The sequence below is a fragment of the Drosophila mojavensis genome, unplaced genomic scaffold (genome assembly GCF_018153725.1).
Source record: "Drosophila mojavensis isolate 15081-1352.22 unplaced genomic scaffold, ASM1815372v1 contig_81, whole genome shotgun sequence".
NCBI lineage: Eukaryota > Metazoa > Arthropoda > Insecta > Diptera > Drosophilidae > Drosophila > Drosophila mojavensis.
The window spans coordinates 3,240,568-3,259,549 of NW_025318907.1; the positions used below are offsets into that span (position 1 = coordinate 3,240,568).

General features: G+C 42.0%; 1 protein-coding gene across 1 annotated transcript; it reads left to right on the forward strand.

The window, feature by feature from the left end:
• The first annotated feature begins 261 nt into the window (after positions 1-261).
• Positions 262-5,550, forward strand: LOC6580611 (segmentation polarity homeobox protein engrailed). Its single transcript, XM_032730323.2, has 3 exons — positions 262-2,021; positions 4,041-4,138; positions 4,515-5,550. The coding sequence occupies exons 1-3, from the start codon at positions 578-580 to the stop codon at positions 4,761-4,763; spliced, it is 1,791 nt and encodes a 596-aa protein (XP_032586214.1). The 5' UTR covers positions 262-577; the 3' UTR covers positions 4,764-5,550.
• Positions 5,551-18,982: the final 13,432 nt, after the last annotated feature.

Consider the following 18,982-nt stretch of genomic DNA (forward strand, 5'->3'; position numbering starts at 1 on the left):
CTGAGAGCAGCGACGGCAGCTCTGCCAATCGATCAGTCGAACAGTTGAACAGTCGAAGTCTGAGCATCGTCTTCGTCACTGTCAGAGCTCAGACGACGACGACGACGACGCGACGCGACACACTCTCTCGCTCTCGCTCTTGCCCGCACACACGGACGCACACACACAGGCGCATGCATACGATTGTGCACCCCATGCGAACACGAACACTGGCGACTATCTCGCTCTCGCGCTGACAGTTCAATCGGTCGCTGGCTGCTTCTGCTGGCTTCGTCGCAGCGGCAGGCAACTGTGATTAGTTAATTTAGTCGTTGAGCTCGCATGGAACAGACGTGCGCGTCGCAGTTGTCGGAACAGCAAACAGCAAACAGCAAACAGCAACAGCAAAAGCAAAACGAGAACGAAACGAAGATACAAATAAATAAAGATACAAATTTGGCGTATTACAAAAACAAAAGGCAAACAGTTGTCAAAGTGAATTCACGGCTCTAGTGAAGTGTAAAGTGTGGAACAAGAAGAAGTAGTAGAAGAAGAAGAAGAAGAAACTGAAATTGAATTGAGCAAGTGAAGTGAACAAATGGCCCTTGAGGATCGCTGCAGTCCACAATCAGCGCCCAGTCCACCAGGTTGTTTGCCACACTCGCCTCCACAGCAGCAGCAACCGCATCTACTGCAGCATCCGGCGAACATTCGCATTCACGCAATACCCATATCAATTTCAGCCCTGGACATGAGTCTGCAGGGTCCGGGATCAGCCGCTACGGCGGCAACGCTTTATCAGCAGCAGCAGCTTCAGCACTTGCATCAGCTCCAGCAGCTGCAGCAGCTCCATCAACAACAGCTGGCCGCCTCGGCTGGCGTCTTTCATCACCCGGCCACATCGGTGGCCTTTGATGCAGCCGCTCTGCATGCGGCTGCACTCCAGCAGCGGTTGAGTGCCAGTGGCTCACCGGGTGCCCATTCGACGGGCGCCTGCTCCACGCCCGCCTCGACGCTGACCATCAAGGAAGAGGAGAACGACTCGATACTTGGCGACAGCTTCCACAACCAGACGGCCACCACCACCACCGAGGAGGATGAGGAGGAGGACGATGACATTGATGTGGACGACACGGCCTCGGTGTCCGGCTCAGCTCGCCTGCCGCCACCAGCTCACCAGCAGTCCAAGCAATCGAAACCATCGCTGGCTTTCTCCATCTCAAACATACTCAGCGATCGATTCGGGGATGCGGCCAAGCAGACCAAGCAGGGCGAACCATCGAGCGCCGTCTCAGCGGCTGCGGCTGCGGCCAGCATCTTTCGCCCCTTCGAGGCGAATCGAGCCGCCGCTGCCACGCCCTCCGCCTTTACGCGTGTGGATCTGCTAGAGTTTAGCCGGCAGCAGCAGGCGGCGGCCGCCGCAGCCACCGCTGCAATGATGCTGGAGCGAGCCAATCTGCTCAACTGCTTCAATCCGGCTGCCTATCCACGCATCCACGAGGAGCTCGTGCAGAGCCGGCTACGCCGCAGCGCCGCTGGCAATCCGAATGCTGTGCTGCCGCCGACGGCTAAGCTGACGGAGTCCAGCATGGAGAAGTCCGCTCTGGGATCACTGTGCAAGACCGTCTCCCAGATTGGCCAAGCACAGTCGACGCTGCCCCCGGCAACAACGCCGAGCAACAGCAGTAGCAGCAGCGCCAGCCAGCTGGCCAGTCCGCCACCCGCCTCCAATGCATCCACCATCAGCAGCAGCAGCTCCTCCACAGCGGCCAGCAGCAACAGCAGCAGCAGCAGCGCCTGCTCCTCCTCCGCCAGCTCGCTCAACTCCTCGCCCAGCAGCCGCCTGACCGGAGCCAATAATGCCAACAATGCCAGCAGCCCGCAGCCCATACCCCCTCCATCGGCCGTTAGCCGTGACTCCGGCATGGAGTCCTCGGACGACACGCGCTCCGAGACGGGCTCCACCACCACCGACGGCGGCAAAAATGAGATGTGGCCCGCGTGGGTCTACTGCACGCGCTACAGCGATCGTCCCAGCTCAGGTGTGTATTCTTTCTATATGGTTATGGACAGATGGGGAAGTTGTTATTAAATGGGTATTATTATGAATCATATAAAAAGCAATTGGAATGATCTTCGAAATGAAGGGGATTCGTATTTTAGACAGAAATTATTGAGTCCAAGTGAAAGAAGTGAGGGATTGTCTTATATAGAAAGTAATACCAGTTCATATGTGAATTTCTTGGCTTTTAAGACAACTAAACGAATATTAGAAAAATCTTAAGTTTGCTTTGTTTTATGGCAAAGACTTAGGTCTTTAGAATGTCTGTCTATTTTAGAAATTTTTTGTTTTGAATAGATGCATTTTTTGTAAAAGTAGATTTTTGAAACCAAGTTAATAAGTATAGGAATTCAGTCTAGCTATTTATATTTATATAAATATAGGACCTTACTCTAGCTACTTATATCTATCTAAATATACATATTTAACTAAATATATATTATTATAAATTATTGTCATTTACTGCATTATATAGATATATATACTATATACAGGTCTGTCATTTACGGCAGCAGCTAAGCAAAGTTTTTCTTGTCTTCTAGACTTTCCCTGATTTCCTATTAGCTGGAATATTCTTTAGTGAATTCCTTGCTTCCGTTTAGCTAGTATCGGAAACCTCGGCAGTTAATCCAACTCTATTTTGTATGCTCGTCTTATCGATTGCTCTTATTAGTTTCTGAATTATAAATCAGGCTCAAATTGCCCTCGTAGCGCTCACACATGAGTAGCAGGGCACATGGGTGTGTTTGTTTTCGGTGCATTGGACCACCTCCAACGCTGTGAGCAGCGGCAGCCTTTCATGAACGTGTTTTGTGTCTTGTTGACTGTCATAAAAACCGAAGGACACTGCAACAATTAGGTGTTCGGGGCTCGATTCTCATTTCTCAATTCTCAATTGTCGATTCTCAATTGTCAATTCTCGATCGGCGATTGTCGGCCTTTGGGTGCCTTTGGCCCTATTGAGCCTTCCGGGTCGGGCCGCACGCAGCGCGGCTGCTGCTGCTGCTGCCTTTTGAAGCTGACACTTTATGTGACAACATGTAGCGCAGGCGACTCGTTTGGCTATCGCCGACAGCCAGTCGAAGGTCAGAGGTCACGATTCACGCATCGACTTCATATTCGATTGCCACTAAAACGCGCTGACGATTGACGATCCCTGCCGTTGCCGATGCTCGGAGAAAGTGCCCATTAAAGAGCAGAGCGCAACAGGAAAATCTATTTTCCAAGCAGCATGTGTGTGTGTGTGTGTGTGTTGGTGTTATTGCTGCGATGCGTTAATTGACAAGTTAAGTGCTTTTTTATGACTCGAAATGGTTTTTTAATTTGGTGTCGATGGAAACAGCCCAACAAGATCCACTAACAACAAGGCGTTGATAGCCGGCGATTACGTAGCGCGAGATTAATCAAATTATCTAAGCAATCGGGCAATTAAATTATAATTTACAATGTGTCGACGATTGCTCCAAGACTCTAAGCTAAACAAAATTCAAATCGCCGGTTGCAAAACAACCTCAGCTCGGCTTAGACCCTGAGCCGGCAATTAGCTAAGAGTAGAAATCGTTTGTCAATTAGCTAAATATGAATTAAGCAGTTTGGGATTATTAAGTCATTTTCGCTTGACTTGACTTTTGGCACTCTCGCTCACTCTCTCTCACTGTCTCTCTCTCTCCCATTCTCACTGTGAAGTCGCCCGTCATATTAATTAAAAGTCGAGCTGAAATGGCGAATGTCGTGTCTGGAATGGACGTTGCTTCCGTTTAGTTCGTTAGACGCTGCTCTGACAGCTGACAAATTGAGCACGCGGCAGAGCCGCTCGCTCGTTGCATGCCACAAGTAAATGCGAGAAAGCAGCGTCTGGGGCAAACATACATACTATATGCTAATTAAACCATTAATATCATTAATTATATGCGAGTTTTGGGTGAGGGGGATGGAGGAGACATTCTTTTGCTTTCAAGCACGCTCGACTAACTTTCTACTCTTTTGTATGGCATTGCAGGACCCCGCTACCGTCGCCCCAAGCAACCAAAGGACAAGACCAATGATGAGAAGCGACCACGCACTGCTTTCTCCAGCGAGCAATTGGCACGCCTAAAGGTAAGCATCCTCTCCATAACAGCCCATACCAGGCTATCCCACTCCATCCCACTCCATCTCAGTTATCCCTCCAATGTTGTGTCATATTTACAACCAAAATATTTACACACTTTACACACGCTGCGCCGCCCGCTGCGCTGCATCCTGGCGACGGCGACGGCGACGGCACGGCCATGCCAGTGTCCTCAACTAAGCCAATTAGACATGCTCATATTTCACTCACACTACATGTCTTTCAACTAAACCGCAAATAATTGATTTGCCTCAGATTCTACCTAGCACAGCAGACCTGACCCGACCCTAGTTGCCTTTTATTGCGCACACAATTTGCTCATCTCTCTCTCTCTCTCTTTCTCTCTTCCGCTCTCTCTAACAGCGCGAATTCAATGAGAATCGCTACCTCACCGAACGACGACGCCAGCAGCTGAGCTCCGAGCTGGGCCTGAACGAGGCACAGATCAAGATCTGGTTCCAGAACAAGCGCGCCAAAATCAAGAAGTCGACGGGCTCGAAGAATCCTCTGGCCCTGCAGCTGATGGCCCAGGGTCTGTACAATCATACGACGGTGCCGCTGACCAAAGAGGAGGAGGAGCTTGAGATGCGCATGAACGGCCAGATACCGTAAATGGCAAACAGCTTCCCCCCAGCTCGTCTGATCGCCTGCTCCCCAGCTCCCCTGCTCCCCACACTCCCCGGCTGGTCCTAAGTGTGCAATATATAGAAGAAAAGGCGCCATCCTCCAGCCTTTCGCTGGCTGCTGGAATCTTCGTGAATTTGTGCGGCGTACAAAACTGTTTCATGTGATATAATTGTAATATACATAACTCTAATAATATCGTAATTTCGTAATATCGTATATCGTAATATCGTATATCGTATATCGTATCCTTAAGCTTATCGAGTTCTCTTCAAAGCTGTTGGCCCTCTAGCAAGTATTTATTTTCAACTATATAAAAAAAGTATTATCGTTTAGTTGGGCTCAAGCTCCAGCTTCTTCATAGTTAAAGCTTTTGCAGTCTTGCCACGAATAGCTTACCCTATCTTATTTCTATAAAACACCTACGTTCTTGTATAATTCTATATATAAATATACACACATACATATATGCATATGTATGTATGTATATGCTTGACATGTTATAAGTAATTTAAAAGTTCTTTAGATTAATTTCTAGCTTAGACAAGACACACACCCACACACACACACATTAAAGCGCTTTGGCGAAGAAGTATTTCTAGTTTTTAAGACGCAAAACGAAATTGTTATGTATAAAAACATAAAAAATGCTTTAAAAACAAACAAAAGAAAATACAAAGTTTATGAACATCAATTCACATGCACCTAAACAAAAACAAAAGCAATTTATCGAAATCCATGTGCTAAAACAAAAACCTAAAAACAAACAAAAAACTTTAAAAAAAAATTAATTAAAATAAAAAATATATTTGAAAAAATTAAAATGTGATTTTTTATTTATTCCATTTAAAGGTGAGACGGAAAATTGCCCTTACGCATTTTATGAGAATCACTGAGTAAGATAAATCAAAATTATAAATAAATATATAAACCTGCCCAAATATCTGCATTTTGATGATAGATTTTAAAATAATATAATGACAATAAAACTTATAAATAATTTGAAAGAAATATAATTTGGTACCGATTATAGCCATCTACAAGTATTTGCTTTAGGTTAAAACTTTGCAGATCTAAATGGAGTTCCGTTTTGATTCGAATTAAGATGATATATATCTTATGAATTAGGAAACGCATTATCAGGCCTTTTCCATGCCACGTTCACATTTTCAATATTTAAATGAAGTCGAATTTTGTTTGTTAAAGAAGCAGATGAAAGAATGTGCTAATGAAAAAACCTCTTTGTTGTCTATCATCAGGATTTCAGTATAAACTTAATAAAAACTAATTAGAATATTCGACTAAAAGATACCTTAATGCATTGTGCTGCTATTGCTGGCTGGCATTTACTGTTTCGACTTTTTAGTAACAGAATTGATATTATTACAGATTTTTGTATAATCAAAGTACCACATGAGGATTGCATCGAGTTGATTTATCGATATGACGCCTTTAGATATGCAAATATAATATCTATTAATTATTATATATTGTATTGTACTGCAGTGTGTTACGATTGAAATAATTTCAGGAAGATTATTTGCACATTATTTGTTAATTTAAACTATATCAGAGTAGTTCTTAAACAGTTTCTACATATTCAGTTTATAATAAATAAATAAATATAAATAAATGAAAAAAACAAAAATCTAGTTTTTCTCCTTCGCTCTACATTGCCTATAATTATATGTATACGGTATAATTTACATATATGTATACTACCTGCTATAATTAATATATAAAATTGTGTAATTTATTGAAAGCCTTAAAGTCGCTTATGAATATGCATAATATAATGTTAACATGGCGTGAGTAAATGTTTCTATCTGCATTAAAGTTGAGTGATATACGAGCTAATGATTAATTTGATACGCGGAAAGTCGCAGTCGGAGCAGTCGCGTTGTCTCATGCAGTGACTGCAAATATTTGATATGAAAATAGCGGATTAGTCGTGTGAGATGTGACTGCATTCAGGTTAATAGGCTAGCTCCCAACGCCTTATCCGCTGAGCAGCTACTGCAACAGCAGCAGCAGCAGAAGGCAGACAGGCGACGGCGCCTTCATTCAGATGACATGTCCACTGTCGCATTCGCATTCGCGTTCGCGTTCGCATTCACATCAAAGGCCGTCGCCGGCGCAACTTTAAATCATGTAAACTTGTCACCAGTCGAGGGTGAGAGGGAGACTGAGAACCAGTCAGAGAACACAACTGCCATGAGCAGGAGAAGCAGCGCGGTAGAGGGGCGAATATGATTCGCTAATTGCACAATCACAGCCCAACGAGGACAATGAGAATGATGTGGTTGAGTCGGAGAACGAGCATGAGGATGGGGTTGAGTGACGGCAACAGCATTCGATTCAATTTGATGCTCTGCCATTTAATTAAAAACCAAATCTTCATATAAACAAATATTGTGACAAGACAACACGGTTGCCATCAAATGAAACTGCACCCAGCCGAACAACAACAACAACAGCAACAGCAACAACAACCACATCAAATGATTCATTAGCACAGATTTAGCGGGCGAGCTGCAACTCGCGTTAATTTGCTGAAAATAAATGCAAAGATTTTAAAATGCGAAAATTCATAGACAGACAAAGTTGTTGTGGGAGGCAGCGAGGGGGAAAGATGGGGGTAGGGGATGGCGGGTGGCGGGTGGCGGGTGGCGGCACAACCAGATCGGCAGCTGACATTTACTGGCAAGCGTTGATGTGTGCAGCTGATGCTGATGCGAATCTGGCAGAGATCGGGCCACATAAAATGAATTAATGCCAACGCTAATTGCGCCAAATGCTCGCTACAACAAAAATGAAAGAAATACGACTATGTGCGTTGCCATGTTGCCACATGCCATACCACACATGCACACCACGGCCTGCCCGCCTTTTGCCCTCTGCCCGCCCCCCTTGAAGCGATTGCCAAGCAGCTTAAATCAGGCGTCTTATAGAGGCGCAAATCCATTTGGGCACGTAATGAACCAATTAGACAATTGCATGTGGCTCAACTCGACTCAAATGAGCCGGAAATGAGCTGGCTCCGGCGCTGCTGGAGCTGCTAGCTGGAACTAGTCAAAAGTCTTTTTCAACACTTCTAATTAGCAGAAATTGCCAAGTGACACACTAAATTTCACTTTGCCATTTCGGCCTGAGGAATTCCAATTGCGCTTTGGCTACAATGTAGCGATCGGCTATTAAAAAGCCACAAAATCCCATATGTGCGCGTATGCCACATAAGTCAACCTCATCATGCCCAGCCACCACCCCCACCCCACCCAAAAGCCATCTGCACTTGCCGCTTGCTGTGTGGGCGCCCAACGATCGGCTGCACCCCTTGGCCCTCCCCCCTTGGCAACCCTTCTCCTGCCCCAAGCATCTGTGATTTATGCGCCTTTGAGGCACAAAATCTTCTGGCATCTTCCCCTTTGATATCGCCACGTGGCAGCCCCTTCGCTAATTGCATTTCGGTTTCGGTGTTGCCTACAAACTCCGAGGCGGCATTTTACAGTTTGTCGTATTAATTGCTGGTCGCACAAAGTCGCTTTGCGATGACTACACTGCAAAAAACTAGGGCACTGACTAGAGGGAAAATATATTGTAGTAAACGACAATTAATTTTAATGCATCTTATATTTAAGTTAATTAAGAAATTCGAGTAAGCCTTAGCTACTTAAATATACGGAAAGTTTGTAAAACATTCTATATTTCTCTCTCTCTCTCCACATCTTTTTCTAAAAAAATCTTGTATACTCATATGTATGATAATTGGCACACATTCAAATATTAAACTGCAGGTACACTTACAGCATATGTGTAAGCCTTTTATTCAAATATATTTGAAAGTTATAGAAACTGCATTGAAAGTCGAATTCATTATCATTCATTTTCCATCTTCTTTCTTTAGCACTTTGAGTTTGTTATGATTGAGTTGAAGGCGTTACTAGAAATATTTTTTAAAAATCATATTACAGTTAGCATTACTATCTCAATGTGTCATATATCTATATATCTATATATAATACATATCTATATTTATTATAATACATACCTATATACATACATTACTCACATATATTTTGTTATAATTTGATTTATTTTTAGTTTTTAATTGTAAAATAAAAATTGTAACAAACTTAAATTACCAAAAAATAATTTTGTAAATAGAAGTGATAAATTTAATAATAATTCATTAATTAATAAAAACACATAGTATGATCTATATAAAATTAATGAATTAATAATAATCCTAATTCATATTCATCGATTTTTTGTAGAGTTAATAAAAATAATATTGATTTAATTATTTAAAAAAGTACATAATATATATTATAATATTAATAACTTAATAATTGCCTTAATTGCTTCACATTCTCATTGATTTTTTATAGAAGTAATAAATATAATTATAAATCAATATTATAATTTTAATTTTGAATTTATTCATTAATAATTTAACAATTTCCTTAACTTCTTCACATTCTCGTCGATTGTCTTTGATTTGAGTTTTGTGTCTTTTACTTTTCTTGCAGTGTCAGCGCCAATAATATCCTCTATGCTTGTGTGCATCTAGTAAATGTCGAAAATGTTAGCGGCGTCTTCTAGATTTATTTGCTGCAATGGGCAATTGGAGCTGCCACTTGTTTCCGCTTCGCTTTATCAATTGATTTACGATGCGATAATAAAATGCCACCCCCACACTCAACCCATCGACCCCTATGCCCACGGCTCCACAGCCTCACAGCCCCTAGTGGGATGCGAGGCACAGCTTTTATGTCTGATGTACGCCATTTGCGCGTTTATAGCTGCCGTTGCCGTTGCAGTTGCCGTGGCAGTTGCAGTTGCAGTTGCAGTTGCAGTTGATGGTGCTGGCGCAGTTGATGGCGCAGTTGCTGATGGCATTTCATAATCGCTGCCAGTTCCATGGAAAGTGCACTCAATTATGGCCAACAGACAGGCGCTGAGTTTGACTCGGCTCGGCTCGATGTCTGGATGGGTGGCTGTCCGGCTGTCCGACTGTCTGGATGTCTTGGTGTCTCTCGTGGCTTTGGTGGGATAGCGAGTATCTTGAAGTGAACGCTGCTGTCCCGCTCTGGCGCTACAGGGGCTACAGGCTAAAGCGTATCTCATGCGCTGCCAACTTGGCCTAAACAAACATTCAAATGCGAGAGGCAAATGCCAGGCGGCAGCCACACTTGGCCACATTTTCAGCAGAAGTCAACGCCAACATATCCACACACTCGCACTCGCACTCACACTCGCACTCACATTCACATTCACATCATCATTGCCGTCAACTCGAAACGTCAATTGTGTTGACTCAACGCATTTGAGCGACTTGCTCAAGACTCTCGCCCAGCTCCAGGCCGAGATCAAGCCAGAGCTGCGACTGGAACTGACTCGAGTCCCCAACTCCATCCCCATTCCCATTTCCATCTCCATCTACCATACCCATTCCATGCCATCTGGCGGCGCTTAGCGTTGCTTCAATATTTGAGCTGTTAACTTGTGAGTTTTGTAACTAAGTATTAAATACGTAATTGTAATTGATTGTCTTCCCAGTGCGAGGGTGGGAGGGTGCTAAGCAGCGACTGGCAGGACGCTAATTGTTCCACTGCTTGCGCCTTTGTTTGACTGTCAATTCGCACTTGCAGCGCTCTCAGTTGCTCGCGGGCTTCGTTCGGATCTTGTTAGTGAGCCGCTAACTGCTCTCAATGCCCCGCTAAGTGACTCGGTCAACAAAGGCGCCTCGACCATTTCACTATCAATGGACGTGCCAGCGACTCAAATCGATTTTCAGTTATGGAAACACAGCGTTTTAGCTCATTTAAATGATTTCATCTAAATAAAAATAATAATTGTACAAAATATATTTAAAAAAATATAATTTGAGAAAAACTATGAATATTTATTTGTTATATAAATTGAAGTTGAAATAATGTCAAAAGGAACCATTATACTTAGTTCTTAGGCTTGTTTTCTATGGTCAGATGGTCTGAAAATTATTAATAAATTGAATTAAAAATATTAGATATTTTAGATATTTTTCATTTTTAGACAAAATAATTTTATTTGTATTTTCTTCGTACTAATTTGCATTTTCCAGTATATTACAAAGAAACTTTGCGAAAGCCAAGAATAATTTTACGTTTTTGTACTTTTTAAATCGAGAGGGACAAAGAGCAAGAGTGAGTGAGAGAGAGCGAAAGTGAGAACGAGTGTGAGAGAGAGCGACTGAGAGAGACAAAGAGAAAGTTTTCCTGATTCTCACCAATTCTTTTTTCAAAATCTGCATACTCAATCAAAAAAACTTGCTTTATAATAAACTTTTATTCCTTGATAAAGAAAATATTCTATTTTAACTCCCAACAGTTTGAACACATACTGATAATACAAAATATTAAATAGAATATATAAAAAAAAAAAAGATATTATATGGACATATCTTACATCTATATATTTTGTAATTATTCAATTCTATTTCCTTATGCCATAAAATTAAGTAAGCCGTGTGGGATTTTTTATGACAACGAATAAATTATATTTTTATTCTTTTCAGGCGAATGAATGAATTCTTTTTCAGAAACTAATTTCAAATATTATGTGATTTCAACCCGTTTTTGTCCATATATTCATTTATTACTATTCTCATGTAAAGCTGTTAATAAGTAAACTATAATAAAGGAGAATATGAACGCCTTCTAGGCTTCACTTAATGCACAAACAACTTGAGTGTTTGATGGTAAACACTTTATTTATTCAGTTATTCCCATCGAGTGGACAAGGTTCTTTTTATGACCTCACAAGGCCATAACAGCAAATGTGAATAATAATTTACAAATCTAATAGAACATGTGAGCCCATATGAAATATGAAATGCCCGTAGGGAGCTGTCCAGGTGTGGCGCCACCAGACCACCAAACCTGCTAATGGCTAGCCCGCCCGAAAAATGAAAAAAGAAAGCGGATATAGTCGTAATTGAAGGCATCGAAATTGTTAGCAAACGAATTGGAAATTGAATTTCCCAAAGAGCCATAAATACATAATGAATAAATGCAAGCCACACACCGGCTGGAAAAGGTCTCAAATCATTTCCAATTGTCGAAGTTTTCCTGGTGGGCCTCAACAACAACAACAACAACAACAACAACAACGACGACGACGACGACGACGACGACTATTATGATGACATTATTAACATTATTTTGTGCTTATTAATGTTCAATGGCAAAACACACACACACACACACAGACACACATATACACACACACCACATTTAATAATCATAGGCCATAAATATGGCAGCCAATTGAATTTTATGCAAATGTCACTGAGGTGTTTCCCCAGACGCCGTCTCAAGGCGTGCCGCAACATCTTAAAGACTCATGTTTGGACCTGAACTGAGTATACGAATGGAGATTGAGGAAGGCGGGAAGTCAATAGACAACGACAACGACAATAATAACAACAACAACGACGACGGGGACGACAAACCAAAGCCCGAAAGTAACAAGCGAAAAACAATTATTTATTTGAACTATGGGTCAAGCAGCCCCACAGAGCTGTGAAATTAATAAGCACGTAAGAGGTGTAATGGGACAGTGACTGACTAGGAAATACCCCGTCGTAAAGAGTAGAGGTAAAGCTTGAATTATATTTGTTTTAGTTGAATAGGGAAATAAACGTTTTCAAATTATATTTCAATAAATAAATAACAAATAAAAAAATTAAAAATAATAAAATATAAAATTGATTTTCAACATACTCCGCTTATAGCGTCCGTACGGTTAAACTTTTATAAGCAAACTTATACGGTTATAGCGTCATCCAGGTATACCGAGGTCCATTGAGAGTCATTATAGCCGTATTCTATGGTACTTACATATGCTGTTGAAGGTTGGGGGTATTCGACATTGATGGAGCTTACCGTACATATATATAAAATGTTTTTTACTGTAAAAAATACATATAAAATAAATTAGTAAACAATAATAATTTAAAAATTCAAATATATTAAAATAAATTTAAAAAATGTAAATGTTTGAATTTTAAATTATTGTAAAAAGAAACATATAAAATAACATAACCTGTAAAGTAAACAATATATATTTATTTATGTAAAATAAATTGGAATTGTAGTGTATTTAATTTGAATTGGTATTGAAAGCATGTGGCATAGCATTCAAATTATAATTATATAGTTTATCTACATTTCATATGAAAGATAGAATACTATTTAATTTGTTTATATATTTTGATATAATTTTTTTAGATTATGAGATTAGAATATTTACATAGGCGAATAAATATATGACAAAATGGCTAAAAGCAGCCCCGCTAAGCTTTCAATGTGTTTCACGGCATTTCCATAGAAATTCAAGGTGTGAGAAATATATATAAATAACCTTTGAATAATAAATTTAAAAAAAAAGATAAAAAAAATATTTTCTAAAAGGTCTTCTTTTCCTGCACAACTCAGATATTAAAATATAATGCAAAAAGTAAACAAAGCTAATTTGCCTCATTGAGACAAAGATTTTTGAAACAATTTTAAATTACATTAAATTTAGTGTTACTCATTCCTCGATATGCATAGGTGCTAGTAGAACATATTTGTGGACTTCATAAAAATACATAAATTCTGATCGCATCACTATGCAAGCTCTTGTAAGGGCATTTGGCTAACAAGCTGATGCCACAGCGAAGAAGGTTATTGACTGTTGGCGACAGAAATGCATTAGCTGGTGGGGATAAGTGTGCGAGTGGGGCGTCTGTCTGCCTCTGCCTCTGCCTCTGCTGCTGTCTGTGGTGTGCTTTGTGTTGTGTGTTGGCCCCCCAGGAGTAGAAGATGGCAACACCAATTGCAAGACAAATGATGCGAACCGAACACAATGTCCAGGCAACCGGGAGACAGACAGACAGACATTCGCAGCCCGATAATGACAATATTTTGGCATTTGAATATATGACAAACAATGACTTTCAGCTCTTTTCGAATATCGCCGGCAAAGTGCGGCGGAAATTTGTCATTTATCATGCGATGAAATTCGCGTAATGCAAAAAGAGTTCCCAAATCCAAAATTGTTTGCAACGCTAACGATCTCTTGCACTCTCTCTCTCTCTCTCTCTCTCTCTCTCTCTCTCTCTCTCGCTCTCTTCATTGTGAATAAGCCTCGATCATATATCAAACTCGCACGTAAGCATCGTGCCATTGTGGGTGGGCTATAGCCAAATTTGGTTTAATTAATGGAGGCCGAGTGTGAAGCCGCGAGAGCCGAGGCCAGAGCTGGGCCAGAGTTAAAGTCACTGGCGACTGACCGAGCCCAAGACAAACATTTCGCATTTCAAATTAAATGAAAATATTTGCGCAATGAAACAAATTAGTTTTGTATTGTTTCGCCATAACAGCCAAAAGAGGTCACAGAGCATAATAGCTAGAAAGTTCAGTTTGTGAGGAAAGAGGAGAGAGAGTAAGAGACAGAGAAAGAGACAGAGAGACTCAGAGATAAAAGGGTTTTGGTTTCCCACTCTTTGAGTCTTATACAAATTGCATTCAAATATAATCTAGTTTCAGGTGTTAAAGGATATTTCCAATTCGGCCTATTCCTTATTCGCAATCCTGTTTACCACAGCGAGTATTTTATTATTACTTTTTCAACTTTTTTCCGCTATAAAAACGTGGCTAAATGCATGCAAGTGTCAAAACAAATGGTTTATATGCAAAGTGAGCAAGTTTACACACACACACACACACACACACACGCACACATGTAACTGTGATGTAAACAAATGTGGCTGATTCTGATTCAACGAGAAACAACCCCAGCACGGCTCCAACAGCCGCCCCATTGCTGGGGCAGCCAACCAGCCAAAGCACTTGAAATCGGAATCGGAATTGGAATCTGTAGCCCCGCCGCCGCTCCCTGCTGCAGCCCCACGCCCTATCGCCTCCTTTAGCTGGCGGGAAAAATAAACATTGTGCGCGCAAGTTGTAAAATTTCAAATTAAAAACGTGATCTCGGCGCGAATTGGAAAGTAAATTATTTGATTCTGCACTTTTTAGTCCCTCACCTGTCCCCAGTCTCAGCCCCAGTGGCCGCCCCTTGTTTGCTGTCCTGTTACCAACAACAGTCAGCAGGCAGCCCAGGCAGTCCAGACAGACAAGCGAAAGTGCTGAAAGCTCAATAAGGCAAACAAAAAAGAGCTTAAAACAAGCTAAAAAAAAATAAAATAAAAAGAAGAGAAAACACAAAAAACTGCAACTCCAACATTGGCGCAATAAAAAAGGACGCGAATGCAGACGGCAGGAGGTGGCGCAATGTGGAATAAAGTGCTGTGAACGCAGCAAAAAGGATGTTGTATGTATCCTGGCGAAACGTGTTGAAAATTGCGCTGCGCCGTTGGTTATCTCTCCATTCAAAGGCCAGCACAAGCCCGAGCTGTAGCTGCCGCAGGAGACGAGGAGAGGAGCAGGAGGCGAACAGCGCCAAACAGTTTTTATCTGCGTTCGTGCAGCGCTTCAAGCACGAGTTGGGGCCATAACTCAATGAAGGGTGGTTGGGAGCCTGAGTGGTTGGCTGATTGGGCGTTTTGGGTGTTTGGGTGGTGCGGAAACGGATATGCGCCACAAGCACAAGTTGAACAGCTTTCGCGCCACTGTGCCATGGTGGCGATGCCTCGACGACGCCTTAATTGAGGTACAAATTGAGCTTTTGCTTCGCGCTGCCTTTTTTCATGCTTTTCATTCTCAGAAAAATTACCCTACTACACACACACACATACACGCACACAGAGAGAGAGAGAAGAAAATGAAACAAGAATGTTGCATAAAACGCTAGTGGGCGGCTGGGCTTGGGCCTGGGCGTGGCAGACTGGCAGAATTCAAGTGGGATTTCGCCAGCGAGATTTAATGCGCTCTTTTGCTTTCTTTTTGAAGTTGCAGCTGAAACTGGAAGTGGAACAGTGAGCACACAATAAATTGAAGGGAGACAGACCTACTTTAGGGCGTGAGAGAGAGAGAGAGAGAGACGGAGAGAGGATGGCAGCATTAGATATGCAGGCAATTTGAGTTTTATAGCAACTAGTTTTGGAAACAAATGCAATTGATGTGATTTTTATGGCATGTAATTCACAAGTGAAACAGAGAATGATGGAAAGAGAGAGAAAGAGAGGGAGAGAGAGCGAGATCGAGAGCGAGCTAATTCCATTGCACCATAATTGTAATTAGAATCGTATAGCAATTCTCATTTACTTCTCTGAACATTTATGACAATTGATTTAAGAATGAAATAATTGCACTCTTCAGCATTGTAAGCAGATATTTTATCAGCATGCTGAGCTGTTAATGCCTCGCAGTCTTAAAAATGTTTAAAGCCGACTGTTAAATGATGCTAAAATGTATGCGAATCAATTCGGCTTTATGGCATCTAGTTTCGAGCTCTACTTTTACGACGCTCAATTCAGAAAGGAACCTAAAAGTTGTATACAAAATGTAAAATGCGAATCACTCGGATTCAATAAAGGAATGGAAATGGACCAGAAGCGTGCTGTAAAATACTTTTACATGAGAGAGGGATGGAGAGAGATAGAGAGAGAAAGTGGAATCGTCTAAGTGGTTCAGGTATTTCTAGCTAAATGAACGAAGAAAATCTTACTTTGTATTCGAGGCAAGATATAATAATAAATAAAAAATAATGAATAATATATTATAAATAATAAATAATAATTAATAGATAAGAAATATAAAATAATAAAAAATAAATAGTAATTAATAATATTTAAAATAATGAATATAATGTACTATTAAATAGTTGGTAAGTCACTTGATTATTATTAATGTGCGTCTTTAGTAATTAAGAATCTGAAAAATGCTTAATATATCATTGATTGGTAAATGAATTAATTTCAAACACGTCTCACTTTCCACAGCATAAAGACATACAAAGAAAATGGTTTTTCCTTCTACAAATCTCAAGATAATTCGCTGATTGTTAAGCCTGTCTATCAATTAACTAAGCTCTGTAATTACTTAACAAGCACGCACACTAGTTGCCTTGCCTGTGATAAGAAACTCTCTATTGATCGACTCGACTCGACTCGACTTGCCTAACAGTCAAAGTCCAAAGATTCAACTCGATGCGGCTGAGGATGTTCTCTTAGATGTTTGAAGCTGTTTTTTGCGTTTCTCTTGGCGCTGACTGTTTGTTGCCTGACCAGAGATCATAACAGCTACAACAGCTAAACGCTGTTTTACTTACCTCGCTGCAATTTGGCGCCGCACCACGACAAACCCAAAATGACGAACGCGATGATGAAGATCGCTCGAGGACAGGACCGAAGCCAAAAGGAGATTGGGGCAGGCCCTGCGACTGCAACGTAACGAGCCGCAAAACTACTGTGGCTGCAGTTCATCTGCTTCTTCCTTGTTGTTGTTGTTGCTGTTGTGGTTGTTGTAGTTGTTGTGGTTGCCTGTGGCGTTGGAGCAAGGAAGTTGGCTTCGTGTGTGGTCCTCGATGTGGCAATGTCTTCTTTTAGCTTCTTTCAGCTCTTAGCTAAGAGAGAACGATTCAAAGAGAGACAGAAATACAGAGAGAGAGAGAGAGAGAGAGAGGGAGAGGAAGATGAGAGCTCTGGGCACAGTAGCTGCATCACGTAGGCATGGCAATGGGTTGCATTCGATTCAAAGTGTCAATAATTTTAAGTGCAATGCATTTTTGCGCTCTTTCGTTGGCCGTGGCGCTCTTCGCTTTCGAATCGCATACATATTAATCACTCCTAATGGACTGCAATTGAATTTCAAGTAATCATCGAGTGCCTCAACTTGGGGCAAGCTTAATAGCTGCCGCTGCCGCCGTTGCCGTTGTTGTTGTTGTTGTTGTTGCTGTTGCTGATATTGCTGTTGCCGACTGCCACTCGCCAATGGTCTTAAGCCAAACGCAACTTGGGTGGTCCAGATGCCGTGTCTGTGGCTCAGTGGCTCCAACTGTGGCATGTACGAAGCTGAGACAGAGCCCGAGACCGAGGCTGAGAGACAGACGTCGACTGTGGCTCTGTATGATCGTTTGCTGTTGCTGGTCGCGGCTTTTGGCAAGGGGGAGGCCAAAGGTTTTGTGGCCGTGGCAAGAAATGCGGAAAAGCCTTTACACGGTACCTGATGAGCAGCGGCCAATGTCTGCGTCTGCCTCTGCGTCCAGTTGGGAATTGGAAAACTCAATTTGATGGTAATAAACAAAAAAAAAAAAAAACAAAAAAAAAAAAAAAGAAGAACAAGAAGAAGAGACAACAGCAACAACAACACATTAATGACTGCAATTTTTCATAATACTCGCAGCTAATTAAGTTTTGGAATGTTATTTTCGGTATCGAAAATTAATTTTCGTTCGCGTTCGATATTCCAAGGAAAGTCAACCAAGATCCAGAAGCGATCAGCGATACAGATGCCGTCCGCTGCAGTTGCCGCAGAAGCCAACGCAGATGCAGATGCAGATACGGACACAGATACAGATACAGTAGCCGTGGCCATTGAGCGCCTGATGAGCATCATTAGTTAAGCGTCGAAATTCCACGTAAACTGAGAATTCCACACACAGGAGGGAGAGCAGCTCGAGACTCGACTCGAGTCTCGACTCCGACTGCCGCTCACCTGCACATCGAAACTTCTCTGGGGACACCTTCGACAATCGATCGAAGGCCCGGCCCGGACAACATGTGCTGCACGCTGTTTGCTGTTTGCTGGCTTAACTGGACACAGTCGCAACGCTGGTGTTCGTGAAATTGAAAAATTTGAATCGACAGCAAACAGCAGCCATATAATTTCTTTTGGGCCGTGTTTTCGCATCGATCACTGAAAAAACCCACACACACACAAATTCGGTAAAAAGCAAATGGGAACTGGGAAACATGACATCTCGGCTGTTTGGGTGTATGTTGTTGCCTGGCTAATTGACAAGTTGATTTCTAATTAGACCACCGAGCAGCTAGCAACTGTGGGCCACCCCAGACCACTCTAGACCCGTCGTCTCTATGCACATGGTCCAAGTGTCGCGTGGAGCAATTTTGAAGCTATTTCGCCTTGGGCCAGCAACCGAACGTCGGCTAATTTACACGCGCAGGTGTCAGTCTGTCGACGGGCCTAGCCGATACCAATAGTCAGAGTCAGAGCTAGGGCCAGAGTCGAGTCGGAGTCGGAACTGTAGCTGGGCCCAAGTCG